The sequence below is a fragment of the Oncorhynchus nerka genome, linkage group LG17 (genome assembly GCF_034236695.1).
Source record: "Oncorhynchus nerka isolate Pitt River linkage group LG17, Oner_Uvic_2.0, whole genome shotgun sequence".
Classification (NCBI taxonomy): Eukaryota; Metazoa; Chordata; class Actinopteri; order Salmoniformes; family Salmonidae; genus Oncorhynchus; species Oncorhynchus nerka.
The window spans coordinates 801,631-817,861 of NC_088412.1; the positions used below are offsets into that span (position 1 = coordinate 801,631).

The 16,231-nt window shown below is 38.6% G+C and overlaps 1 protein-coding gene across 1 annotated transcript in view; it reads left to right on the top strand.

The window, feature by feature from the left end:
* tbc1d2b (TBC1 domain family, member 2B) overlaps window positions 1-16,231 on the top strand; it is a 148,292-nt gene that overhangs the window by 49,016 nt on the left and 83,045 nt on the right. The window contains exon 4 of the mRNA XM_065002814.1: window positions 5,651-5,823. Coding sequence (XP_064858886.1) covers window positions 5,651-5,823 — 173 coding nt within the window. The remainder of the gene's footprint in view (window positions 1-5,650; window positions 5,824-16,231) is intronic.

The window sequence follows — 16,231 nt, forward strand, 5'->3', positions numbered from 1 at the left end:
TACTCGTCGCCAAACCCACTGGCTCCATGTCATCTACAAGACCCTGCTAGGTAAAGTCCCCCCTTATCTCAGCTCGCTGGTCACCATAGCATCTCCCACCTGTAGCACACGCTCCAGCAGGTATATCTCTCTAGTCACCCCCATAACCAATTCTTTCTTTGGCCGCCTCTCCTTCCAGTTCTCTGCTACCAATGACTGGAACGAACTACAACAATATCTGAAACTGGAAACACTTATCTCCCTCACTAGCTTTAAGCACCAGCTGTCAGAGCAGCTCACAGATTACTGCACCTGTACATAGCCCACCTATAATTTAGCCCAAACAACTACCTCTTTCCCAACTGTATTTAATTAATTAATTTAGCTCCTTTGCACCCTATTATTTTTATTTCTACTTTTCACATTTTTCAATTTCAAATCTACCATTCCAGTGTTTTACTTGCTATATTGTATTTACTTTGCCACCAAGGCCTTTTTTTGCCTTTACCTCCCTTCTCACCTCATTTGCTCACATCGTATATAGACTTGTTTATACTGTATTATTGACTGTATGTTTGTTTTACTCCATGTGTAATTCTGTGTCGTTGTATGTGTCGAACTGCTTTGCTTTATCTTGGCCAGGTCGCAATTGTAAATGAGAACTTGTTCTCAACTAGCCTACCTGGTTAAATAAAGGTGAAATAAAAATAAATACAAAAAAGGTACTGGACCTGGTTAAATAAAGGTGTTCTAACAACCTACCTGTAAATAAAGGTGAAATAAAAATAAATACAAAAATACTGGAGTAATATATGCATTATACTACAGTAATATGCATTATACTACAGTAATATGCAGTATACTATAATATGCATTATACTACAGTAATATGCATTATACTACAGTAATATGCATTATACTACAGTAATATGCATTATACTACAGTAATATGCATTATACTACAGTAATATGCAGTATACTACAGTAATATGCATTATACTACAGTAATATGCAGTATACTACAGTAATATACATTATTCTCCAGGGAGCTACAGTAATATGCATTATACTACAGTAATATGCATTATACTACAGTAATATGCAGTATACTACAGTAATATGCATTATACTACAGTAATATGCATTATACTACAGTAATATGCATTATACTACAGTAATATGCATTATACTACAGTAATATGCATTATACTACAGTAATATGCATTATACTACAGTAATATGCATTATACTACAGTAATATGCATTATACTACAGTAATATGCATTATACTACAGTAATATGCATTATACTACAGTAATATGCAGTATACTACAGTAATATGCATTATACTACAGTAATATGCATTATACTACAGTAATATGCATTATATATACTACAGTAATATACATTATACTACAGTAATATGCATTATACTACAGTAATATGCATTATACTACAGTAATATGCAGTATACTACAGTAATATGCATTATACTACAGTAATATGCAGTATACTACAGTAATATACATTATTCTCCAGGGAGCTACAGTAATATGCATTATACTGCAGTAATATGCAGTATACTACAGTAATATACATTATTCTCCAGGGAGGTACAGTAATATGCATTATACTACAGTAATATGCATTGTGCTACAGTAATATACATTATGCTACAGTAATATGCGGTATACTACAGTAATATGCATTATGCTACAGTAATATGCATTATGCGACAGTAATATGCATTATGCTACAGTAATATGCATTATGCTACAGTAATATGCATTATGCTACAGTAATATGCATTATGCTACAGTAATATGCGTTATGCTACAGTAATATGCGTTATGCTACAGTAATATGCAGTATACTACAGTAATATGCATTATGCTACAGTAATATGCATTATACTACAGTAATATGCATTATACTACAGTAATATGCATTATGCTACAGTAATATGCGTTATGCTACAGTAATATGCGTTATACTACAGTAATATGCATTACGCTACAGTAATATGCATTATACTACAGTAATATGCATTATACTACAGTAATATGCATTATGCTACAGTAGTATGCATTATGCTACAGTAATATGCGTTATACTACAGTAATATGCAGTATACTACAGTAATATGCATTGTACTCCAGGGAGCTACAGTAATATGCATTATACTACAGTAATATGCATTATACTACAGTAATATGCATTATGCTACAGTAATATGCATTATGCTACAGTAATATGCGTTATGCTACAGTAATATGCGTTATGCTACAGTAATATGCGTTATACTACAGTAATATGCATTACGCTACAGTAATATGCATTATACTACAGTAATATGCATTATGCTACAGTAGTATGCATTATGCTACAGTAATATGCGTTATACTACAGTAATATGCAGTATACTACAGTAATATGCATTGTACTCCAGGGAGCTACAGTAATATGCATTATACTACAGTAATATGCATTATGCTACAGTAATATGCATTATGCTACAGTAATATGCGTTATGCTACAGTAATATGCAGTATACTACAGTAATATGCATTATGCTACAGTAATATGCATTATGCTACAGTAATATGCGTTATGCTACAGTAATATGCAGTATACTACAGTAATATGCATTATGCTACAGTAATATGCGTTATACTACAGTAATATGCATTATGCTACAGTAATATGCATTATGCGACAGTAATATGCATTATGCGACAGTAATATGCATTATGCTACAGTAATATGCATTATGCTACAGTAATATGCGTTATGCTACAGTAATATGTGTTATACTACAGTAATATGCAGTATACTACAGTAATATGCATTGTACTCCAGGGAGCTACAGGAATATGCATTGTGCTACAGTAATATACTGTAAGATCAACTAGAGTGAGTTTTGGCAAATGGAGGCAAGCAACATCAGCTTCATCATAAGAGCTGTTTATGATGTGCTTCCATCACCAAAAAATCTACATCAATGGTATGGCGAGGACTCGACCTGCCCCCTCTGCCCAGCTCCAGCGACTCCCAGGCATATAATGACAGGTTGCAAGACCAGCCTCTCACAAGGCCGCTTCACCTGGAGGCACAATCAGGTCCTCAAGAGCCTGGCTGCAGCACTTGAGACCAAGAGGAGTGCAACCAATTCATTACCTCCAAAAACAAGCAATCCCGTCAAAACAACAACATTCATCCGGAAGGGACAGAAAAGGCCCAAGTATCCTCCTACGAAGCCAGAAACTGGACACCTAGCCATGGCCCGGGACTGGAAGATGCTTGTCGATATTGGCCAGCAACTAATTTTTCCATCTGAGATTGCTTCTACCAACCTTAGGCCAGACATGGTACTCTGGTCCCCTTCACGAAAGGCTGTGTACATCATATAGCTCACAGTCCCGTGGGAAAACTCTGTTGAAGAGGCCTACGAACGTAAAAAACTGCGTTACACAGAGCTGGCAGCAGACGCAACTCAGTGTGGCTGGAATGCAAAAGTCTGGCCAGTTGAAGTGGGATGCAGAGGATTCGTGGCTTCTTCCATCATCAGGTTGCTGAAAGAACTTGGAATCCATGGACAGGCTCTGCGGCAGACCGTCAGAGCAGTTTCTCAAGCAGCTGAAAGAGGCAGCCAGTGGATCTGGATCAAACGGAAGGACCCTTGCTGGGCTATAACTTCATGACCCCCCACCCCCACCTGAGAACCCAATTCAGATCCCTCCAACTTGAGGAGGGCATATGAGGTATGCGGTCAGCTGTATGGCTGGCTCAGGGAAGAGGACGCCCCTGCCTTGCATAGTCCCGTGGGACATCGTAATTGGGCATGGGACACAAGCTAAGGCTTGATCCCCCTTTAGCTGGCCACCGTTGATGAGGGTGTTTAGTGATTAAAGGCCGAAACACCCACTGATTCGAAGGCACACTACTGAGGATGTGTCCCAAAATTGACATCTTACCCCAGTCTAAGAAATAAACCTCCCATGCCACTCTGTCAACATCACGGCAAATCTCATGTGAGTGCATTCCATCTATTGGCACAATGGACAGTTTTTAACATCTCGTCCCGTGTTTTATGATTCTCATTATACTACAGTAATATGCATTATGCTACAGTAATATGCATTATACTACAGTAATATGCATTATACACCAGGGAGCTACAGTAATATACATTGTGCTACAGTAATATACATTATACTACAGTAATATGCAGTATGCTACAGTAATATACATTATACTCCAGGGAGCTACAGTAATATGCAGTATACTACAGTAATATACATTATTCTCCAGGGAGCTACAGTAATATGCATTATACTACAGTAATATGCATTGTGCTACAGCAATATGCATTATACTACAGTAATATGCAGTATACTACAGTAATATGCATTGTGCTGCAGTAATATACATTATACTACAGTAATATGCAGTATGCTACAGTAATATACATTATACTCCAGGGCGCTACAGTAATATGCAGTATACTACAGTAATATGCATTATGCTACAGTAATATGCATTGTGCTACAGCAATATGCATTATACTACAGTAATATGCATTATACTACAGTAATATTCAGTATACTACAGTAATATACATTATTCTCTAGGGAGCTACAGTAATATGCATTATACTACAGTAATATGCATTATACTACAGTAATATGCATTGTGCTACAGTGATATGCATTATACTACAGTAATATGCATTGTGCTACAGTAATATGCATTGTGCTACAGTAATATGCATTGTGCTACAGCAATATGCATTATGCTACAGTAATATGCATTATACTACAGTAATATGCAGTATACTCCAGGGATCCACGACCCAACTCTTTCCTCCTTTTCATCTTTAAATGATCTAGTCACTGGCTTCATATCCTATTTTCTCTGTTGCTAAGGATGTGTTGTGGTTGACCATGTCCCTTACTCTGTTCCCCCTCTATCTGTCCACCAGGAACTCCATGTCAGGTCTGCTTTGGTTGACCATGTCCCTTACTCTGTTCCCCCTCTATCTGTCCACCATGAACTCCATGTCAGGTCTGCTTTGGTTGACCAAGTCCCTTACTCTGTTCCCCCTCTATCTGTCCACCATGAACTCCATGTCAGGTCTGCTTTGGTTGACCATGTCCCTTACTCTGTTCCCCCTCTATCTGTCCACCATGAACTCCATGTCAGGTCTGCTTTGGTTGACCATGTCCCTTACTCTGTTCCCCCTCTATCTGTCCACCATGAACTCCATGTCAGGTCTGCTTTGGTTGACCATGTCCCTTACTCTGTTCCCCCTCTATCTGTCCACCATGAACTCCATGTCAGGTCTGCTTTGGTTGACCATGTCCCTTACTCTGTTCCCCCTCTATCTGTCCACCATGAACTCCATGTCAGGTCTGCTTTGGTTGACCATGTCCCTTACTCTGTTCCCCCTCTATCTGTCCACCATGAACTCCATGTCAGGTCTGCTTTGGTTGACCATGTCCCTTACTCTGTTCCCCCTCTATCTGTCCACCATGAACTCCATGTCAGGTCTGCTTTGGTTGACCATGTCCCTTACTCTGTTCCCCCTCTATCTGTCCACCATGAACTCCATGTCAGGTCTGCTTTGGTTGACCATGTCCCTTACTCTGTTCCCCCTCTATCTGTCCACCAGGAACTCCATGTCAGGTCTGCGTGTGGGTCGAGGAGGAGGAGGAGAGAACAGACGCTCTGTCTTCTACACTGGGAGCAGTGGTGATGAGTGGGAGATGTTAGACGCTCCCTCAACCAAGGACATCAACCAGGACCACAAACCTCCCACCCAGCCTCAGACTGACTCACACAGACGTAAGAGTCCTCTTCACCCTCGGTCCCCTTCCTGACCCTCACCTCCTCCTCCTCACCCTCTATCCCCTTCCTGACCCTCACCACCACCTCCTCACAATCCGTCCCCTTCCTGACACTCACCACCACCTCCTCACCCTCCACCTCCTCCTCTTCACCCTCTGTCCCCTTCCTGACCCTCACCACCTCCTCCTCACCCTCACCACCTCCTCCTCACCCTCCACCTCCTCCTCTTCACCCTCTGTCCCCTTCCTGACCCTCACCACCTCCTCCTTCTCCTCTTCACCCTCGGTCCCCTTCCTGACCCTCACCTCCTCCTCCTCACCCTCTATCCCCTTCCTGAACCTCACCACCACCTCCTCACAATCCGTCCCCTTCCTGACACTCACCACCACCTCCTCACCCTCCACCTCCTCCTCTTCACCCTCTGTCCCCTTCCTGACCCTCACCTCCTCCTCCTTCTCCTCTTCACCCTCTGTCCCCTTCCTGACCCTCACCTTCTCCTCTTCACCCTCTGTCCCCTTCCTGACCCTCACCACCTCCTCCTCCTCACCCTCTGTCCCCTTCCTGACTCTCACCTCCTCCTCCTTCTCCTCTTCACCCTCTGTCCCCTTCCTGACCCTCACCTCCTCCTCCTTCTCCTCCTCACCCTCTGTCCCCTTCCTGACCCTCACCTCCTCCTCCTTCTCCTCTTCACCCTCTGTCCCCTTCCTGACCCTCAGCTCCTCCTCCTTCTCCTCTTCACCCTCTGTCCCCTTCCTGACCCTCACCTCCTCCTCCTTCTCCTCTTCACCCTCTGTCCCCTTCCTGACCCTCACCACCTCCTCCTCCTCCTCACCGTCTGTCCCCTTCCTGACCCTCACCACCTCCTCCTCCTCCTCACCGTCTGTCCCCTTCCTGACCCTCACCACCTCCTTCTCCTCTTCACCCTCTGTCCCCTTCCTGACCCTCACCACCTCCTCCTCCTCCTCACCCTCTGTCCCCTTCCTGACCCTCACCACCTCCTCCTCCTCCTCACCCTCTGTTCCCTTCCTGACCCTCACCACCTCCTCCTCACCCTCTGTCCCCTTCCTGACCCTCACCACCTCCTCCTCCTCCTCACCGTCTGTCCCCTTCCTGACCCTCACCACCTCCTCCTCCTCCTCACCGTCTGTCCCCTTCATGACCCTCACCACCTCCTCCTCCTCCTCACCGTCTGTCCACTTCCTGACCCTCACCACCTCTTCCTCACCCTCTGTCCCCTTCCTGACCCTCACCTCCTTCTTCTCCTCCTCACCCTCTGTCCCCTTCATCACCCTCACCTCCTCCTCCTAAACCCTCTGCCCCCTTCCTGACCCTCACCACCACCACCACCTCCTCCTGCTCCCGCTCTGTCCCCCTACCTTCCTGCCAAGCAGCAGCTACTCTTCCTGGCGTCCAAACACATTAAGGCACTTACATTACATGCCAAACAAAATATAAAACATTACATTATCGGACCACTACATATCTACAATACAAAATGTAGAATTCCACCATATAACAATATGTGTATTATCTGTAGAGATAATATACACAACTCTACCTAACATTATTCAGCTGGTCTGTAGAGATAATATACACAACTCTACCTAACATTATTCAGCTGGTCTATAGAGATAATACACACAACTCTACCTAACATTATTCAGCTGGTCTGTAGAGATAATACACACAACTCTACCTAACATTATTCAGCTGGTCTGTAGAGATAATACACACAACTCTACCTAACATTATTCAGCTGGTCTGTAGAGATAATACACACAACTCTACCTAACATTATTCAGCTGGTCTATATAATAATACACACAACTCTACCTAACATTATTCAGCTGGTCTGTAGAGATAATACACACAACTCTACCTAACATTATTCAGCTGGTCTATAGAGATAATATACACAACTCTACCTAACATTATTCAGCTGGTCTGTAGAGATAATACACACAACTCTACCTAACATTATTCAGCTGGTCTATATAATAATACACACAACTCTACCTAACATTATTCAGCTGGTCTGTAGAGATAATACACACAACTCTACCTAACATTATTCAGCTGGTCTGTAGAGATAATACACACAACTCTACCTAACATTATTCAGCTGGTCTATATAATAATACACACAACTCTACCTAACATTATTCAGCTGGTCTATATAATAATACACACAACTCTACCTAACATTATTCAGCTGGTCTATATAATAATACACACAACTCTACCTAACATTATTCAGCTGGTCTGTAGAGATAATACACACAACTCTACCTAACATTATTCAGCTGGTCTATATAATAATACACACAACTCTACCTAACATTATTCAGCTGGTCTGTAGAGATAATACACACAACTCTACCTAACATTATTCAGCTGGTCTATATAATAATACACACAACTCTACCTAACATTATTCAGCTGGTCAATATAATAATACACACAACTCTACCTAACATTATTCAGCTGGTCTATATAATAATACACACAACTCTACCTAACATTATTCAGCTGGTCTATAGAGATAATATACACAACTCTACCTAACATTATTCAGCTGGTCTATATAATAATACACACAACTCTACCTAACATTATTCAGCTGGTCAATATAATAATACACACAACTCTACCTAACATTATTCAGCTGGTCTATATAATAATACACACAACTCTACCTAACATTATTCAGCTGGTCTATAGAGATAATACACACAACTCTACCTAACATTATTCAGCTGGTCTATATAATAATACACACAACTCTACCTAACATTATTCAGCTGGTCTGTAGAGATAATACACACAACTCTACCTAACATTATTCAGCTGGTCTGTAGAGATAATACACACAACTCTACCTAACATTATTCAGCTGGTCTGTAGAGATAATATACACAACTCTACCTAACATTATTCAGCTGGTCTATATAATAATACACACAACTCTACCTAACATTATTCAGCTGGTCTATATAATAATACACACAACTCTACCTAACATTATTCAGCTGGTCTGTAGAGATAATACACACAACTCTACCTAACATTATTCAGCTGGTCTATAGAGATAATACACACAACTCTACCTAACATTATTCAGCTGGTCTGTAGAGATAATACACACAACTCTACCTAACATTATTCAGCTGGTCTGTAGAGATAATACACACAACTCTACCTAACATTATTCAGCTGGTCTATAGAGATAATACACACAACTCTACCTAACATTATTCAGCTGGTCTATATAATAATACACACAACTCTACCTAACATTATTCAGCTGGTCTGTAGAGATAATACACACAACTCTACCTAACATTATTCAGCTGGTCTATAGAGATAATACACACAACTCTACCTAACATTATTCAGCTGGTCTATAGAGATAATACACACAACTCTACCTAACATTATTCAGCTGGTCTATAGAGATAATATACACAACTCTACCTAACATTATTCAGCTGGTCTATATAATAATACACACAACTCTACCTAACATTATTCAGCTGGTCTGTAGAGATAATACACACAACTCTACCTAACATTATTCAGCTGGTCTATATAATAATACACACAACTCTACCTAACATTATTCAGCTGGTCTATATAATAATACACACAACTCTACCTAACATTATTCAGCTGGTCTATAGAGATAATATACACAACTCTACCTAACATTATTCAGCTGGTCTGTAGAGATAATATACACAACTCTACCTAACATTATTCAGCTGGTCTATAGAGATAATATACACAACTCTACCTAACATTATTCAGCTGGTCTATAGAGATAATACACACAACTCCACCTAACATTATTCAGCTGGTCTGTAGAGATAATACACACAACTCTACCTAACATTATTCAGCTGGTCTATATAATAATACACACAACTCTACCTAACATTATTCAGCTGGTCTATATAATAATACACACAACTCTACCTAACATTATTCAGCTGGTCTGTAGAGATAATACACACAACTCTACCTAACATTATTCAGCTGGTCTGTAGAGATAATACACACAACTCTACCTAACATTATTCAGCTGGTCTGTAGAGATAATACACACAACTCCACCTAACATTATTCAGCTGGTCTATATAATAATACACACAACTCTACCTAACATTATTCAGCTGGTCTATATAATAATACACACAACTCTACCTAACATTATTCAGCTGGTCTGTAGAGATAATATACACAACTCCACCTAACATTATTCAGCTGGTCTATAGAGATAATACACACAACTCTACCTAACATTATTCAGCTGGTCTATATAATAATACACACAACTCTACCTAACATTATTCAGCTGGTCTGTAGAGATAATACACACAACTCTACCTAACATTATTCAGCTGGTCTATATAATAATACACACAACTCTACCTAACATTATTCAGCTGGTCTATAGAGATAATACACACAACTCTACCTAACATTATTCAGCTGGTCTATATAATAATACACACAACTCTACCTAACATTATTCAGCTGGTCTATATAATAATACACACAACTCTACCTAACATTATTCAGCTGGTCTGTAGAGATAATACACACAACTCTACCTAACATTATTCAGCTGGTCTGTAGAGATAATACACACAACTCTACCTAACATTATTCAGCTGGTCTATATAATAATACACACAACTCTACCTAACATTATTCAGCTGGTCTGTAGAGATAATACACACAACTCTACCTAACATTATTCAGCTGGTCTGTAGAGATAATACACACAACTCTACCTAACATTATTCAGCTGGTCTATATAATAATACACACAACTCTACCTAACATTATTCAGCTGGTCTATAGAGATAATACACACTACTCTACCTAACATTATTCAGCTGGTCTATAGAGATAATACACACAACTCTACCTAACATTATTCAGCTGGTCTATATAATAATACACACAACTCTACCTAACATTATTCAGCTGGTCTATATAATAATACACACAACTCTACCTAACATTATTCAGCTGGTCTGTAGAGATAATACACACAACTCTACCTAACATTATTCAGCTGGTCTGTAGAGATAATACACACAACTCTACCTAACATTATTCAGCTGGTCTATATAATAATACACACAACTCTACCTAACATTATTCAGCTGGTCTGTAGAGATAATACACACAACTCTACCTAACATTATTCAGCTGGTCTATATAATAATACACACAACTCTACCTAACATTATTCAGCTGGTCTATATAATAATACACACAACTCTACCTAACATTATTCAGCTGGTCTATATAATAATACACACAACTCTACCTAACATTATTCAGCTGGTCTATATAATAATACACACAACTCTACCTAACATTATTCAGCTGGTCTGTAGAGATAATACACACAACTCTACCTAACATTATTCAGCTGGTCTGTAGAGATAATATACACAACTCTACCTAACATTATTCAGCTGGTCTGTAGAGATAATACACACAACTCTACCTAACATTATTCAGCTGGTCTATAGAGATAATACACACAACTCTACCTAACATTATTCAGCTGGTCTATATAATAATACACACAACTCTACCTAACATTATTCAGCTGGTCTATAGAGATAATACACACAACTCTACCTAACATTATTCAGCTGGTCTGTAGAGATAATACACACAACTCTACCTAACATTATTCAGCTGGTCTATAGAATAATACACACTATATAATAATAATACACACAACTCTACCTAACATTATTCAGCTGGTCTATAGAGATAATATACACAACTCTACCTAACATTATTCAGCTGGTCTATATAATAATACACACAACTCTACCTAACATTATTCAGCTGGTCTGTAGAGATAATACACACAACTCTACCTAACATTATTCAGCTGGTCTGTAGAGATAATACACACAACTCTACCTAACATTATTCAGCTGGTCTATAGAGATAATACACACTACTCTACCTAACATTATTCAGCTGGTCTGTAGAGATAATATACACAACTCTACCTAACATTATTCAGCTGGTCTATATAATAATACACACAACTCTACCTAACATTATTCAGCTGGTCTGTAGAGATAATACACACAACTCTACCTAACATTATTCAGCTGGTCTGTAGAGATAATACACACAACTCTACCTAACATTATTCAGCTGGTCTGTAGAGATAATACACACAACTCTACCTAACATTATTCAGCTGGTCTGTAGAGATAATATACACAACTCTACCTAACATTATTCAGCTGGTCTGTAGAGATAATACACACAACTCTACCTAACATTATTCAGCTGGTCTATAGAGATAATATACACAACTCTACCTAACATTATTCAGCTGGTCTGTAGAGATAATACACACAACTCTACCTAACATTATTCAGCTGGTCTGTAGAGATAATACACACAACTCTACCTAACATTATTCAGCTGGTCTGTAGAGATAATACACACAACTCTACCTAACATTATTCAGCTGGTCTGTAGAGATAATACACACAACTCTACCTAACATTATTCAGCTGGTCTGTAGAACATTATTCATGGTCTGTACACACAACTCTACCTAACATTATTCAGCTGGTCTATATAATAATACACACAACTCTACCTAACATTATTCAGCTGGTCTGTAGAGATAATACACACAACTCTACCTAACATTATTCAGCTGGTCTATAGAGATAATACCTACACAACTCTACCTAACATTATTCAGCTGGTCTATATAATAATACACACAACTCTACCTAACATTATTCAGCTGGTCTATATAATAATACACACAACTCTACCTAACATTATTCAGCTGGTCTATATAATAATACACACAACTCTACCTAACATTATTCAGCTGGTCTATATAATAATACACACAACTCTACCTAACATTATTCAGCTGGTCTATAGAGATAATACACACAACTCTACCTAACATTATTCAGCTGGTCTGTAGAGATAATACACACAACTCTACCTAACATTATTCAGCTGGTCTATAGAGATAATACACACAACTCTACCTAACATTATTCAGCTGGTCTATAGAGATAATACACACTCTACCTAACTCTGGTCTACCTAACATTATTCAGCTGGTCTATATAATAATACACACAACTCTACCTAACATTATTCAGCTGGTCTATATAATAATACACACAACTCTACCTAACATTATTCAGCTGGTCTATATAATAATACACACAACTCTACCTAACATTATTCAGCTGGTCTGTAGAGATAATACACACAACTCTACCTAACATTATTCAGCTGGTCTGTAGAGATAATACACACAACTCTACCTAACATTATTCAGCTGGTCTATATAATAATACACACAACTCTACCTAACATTATTCAGCTGGTCTATATAATAATACACACAACTCTACCTAACATTATTCAGCTGGTCTGTAGAGATAATACACACAACTCTACCTAACATTATTCAGCTGGTCTATAGAGATAATACACACAACTCTACCTAACATTATTCAGCTGGTCTATATAATAATACACACAACTCTACCTAACATTATTCAGCTGGTCTGTAGAGATAATACACACAACTCTACCTAACATTATTCAGCTGGTCTATAGAGATAATACACACAACTCTACCTAACATTATTCAGCTGGTCTATATAATAATACACACAACTCTACCTAACATTATTCAGCTGGTCTGTAGAGATAATACACACAACTCTACCTAACATTATTCAGCTGGTCTATAGAGATAATACACACAACTCTACCTAACATTATTCAGCTGGTCTATAGAGATAATACACACAACTCTACCTAACATTATTCAGCTGGTCTGTAGAGATAATACACACAACTCTACCTAACATTATTCAGCTGGTCTGTAGAGATAATACACACAACTCTACCTAACATTATTCAGCTGGTCTATATAATAATACACACAACTCTACCTAACATTATTCAGCTGGTCTGTAGAGATAATACACACAACTCTACCTAACATTATTCAGCTGGTCTGTAGAGATAATACACACAACTCTACCTAACATTATTCAGCTGGTCTATAGAGATAATACACACACCTAACATTATTCAGCTGGTCTACCTCTACCTAACATTATTCAGCTGGTCTGTAGAGATAATACACACAACTCTACCTAACATTATTCAGCTGGTCTATATAATAATACACACAACTCTACCTAACATTATTCAGCTGGTCTATATAATAATACACACAACTCTACCTAACATTATTCAGCTGGTCTGTAGAGATAATACACACAACTCTACCTAACATTATTCAGCTGGTCTGTAGAGATAATACACACAACTCTACCTAACATTATTCAGCTGGTCTATAGAGATAATACACACAACTCTACCTAACATTATTCAGCTGGTCTGTAGAGATAATACACACAACTCTACCTAACATTATTCAGCTGGTCTATATAATAATACACACAACTCTACCTAACATTATTCAGCTGGTCTATAGAGATAATACACACAACTCTACCTAACATTATTCAGCTGGTCTGTAGAGATAATACACACAACTCTACCTAACATTATTCAGCTGGTCTGTAGAGATAATACACACAACTCTACCTAACATTATTCAGCTGGTCTGTAGAGATAATACACACAACTCTACCTAACATTATTCAGCTGGTCTGTAGAGATAATACACACAACTCCACCTAACATTATTCAGCTGGTCTATAGAGATAATACACACAACTCTACCTAACATTATTCAGCTGGTCTATAGAGATAATACACACAACTCTACCTAACATTATTCAGCTGGTCTGTAGAGATAATACACACAACTCTACCTAACATTATTCAGCTGGTCTGTAGAGATAATACACACAACTCTATTCAGCTGGTCCTAACATTATTCAGCTGGTCTGTAGAGATAATACACACAACTCTACCTAACATTATTCAGCTGGTCTGTAGAGATAATACACACAACTCTACCTAACATTATTCAGCTGGTCTGTAGAGATAATACACACAACTCTACCTAACATTATTCAGCTGGTCTGTAGAGATAATACACACAACTCTACCTAACATTATTCAGCTGGTCTGTAGAGATAATACACACAACTCTACCTAACATTATTCAGCTGGTCTATAGAGATAATACACACAACTCTACCTAACATTATTCAGCTGGTCTGTAGAGATAATACACACAACTCTACCTAACATTATTCAGCTGGTCTATATAATAATACACACAACTCTACCTAACATTATTCAGCTGGTCTGTAGAGATAATACACACAACTCTACCTAACATTATTCAGCTGGTCTGTAGAGATAATACACACAACTCTACCTAACATTATTCAGCTGGTCTGTAGAGATAATACACACAACTCTACCTAACATTATTCAGCTGGTCTGTAGAGATAATACACACAACTCTACCTAACATTATTCAGCTGGTCTGTAGAGATAATACACACAACTCTACCTAACATTATTCAGCTGGTCTATAGAGATAATACACACAACTCTACCTAACATTATTCAGCTGGTCTGTAGAGATAATACACACAACTCTACCTAACATTATTCAGCTGGTCTGTAGAGATACCTAACATTATTCAGCTGGTCTGTAGAGATAATACAACAACTCTACCTAACATTATTCAGCTGGTCTGTAGAGATAATACACACAACTCTACCTAACATTATTCAGCTGGTCTGTAGAGATAATACACACAACTCTACCTAACATTATTCAGCTGGTCTGTAGAGATAATACACACAACTCTACCTAACATTATTCAGCTGGTCTATAGAGATAATACACACAACTCTACCTAACATTATTCAGCTGGTCTGTAGAGATAATACACACAACTCTACCTAACATTATTCAGCTGGTCTGTATTCAGATAATACACACAACTCTACCTAACATTATTCAGCTGGTCTGTAGAGATAATACACACAACTCTACCTAACATTATTCAGCTGGTCTGTAGAGATAATACACACAACTCTACCTAACATTATTCAGCTGGTCTGTAGAGATAATACACACAACTCTACCTAACATTATTCAGCTGGTCTGTAGAGATAATACACACAACTCTACCTAACATTATTCAGCTGGTCTGTAGAGATAATACACACAACTCTACCTAACATTATTCAGCTGGTCTGTAGAGATAATACACACAACTCTACCTAACATTATTCAGCTGGTCTATAGAGATAATACACACAACTCTACCTAACATTATTCAGCTGGTCTGTAGAGATAATACACACAACTCTACCTAACATTATTCAGCTGGTCTGTAGAGATAATACACACAACTCCACCTAACAT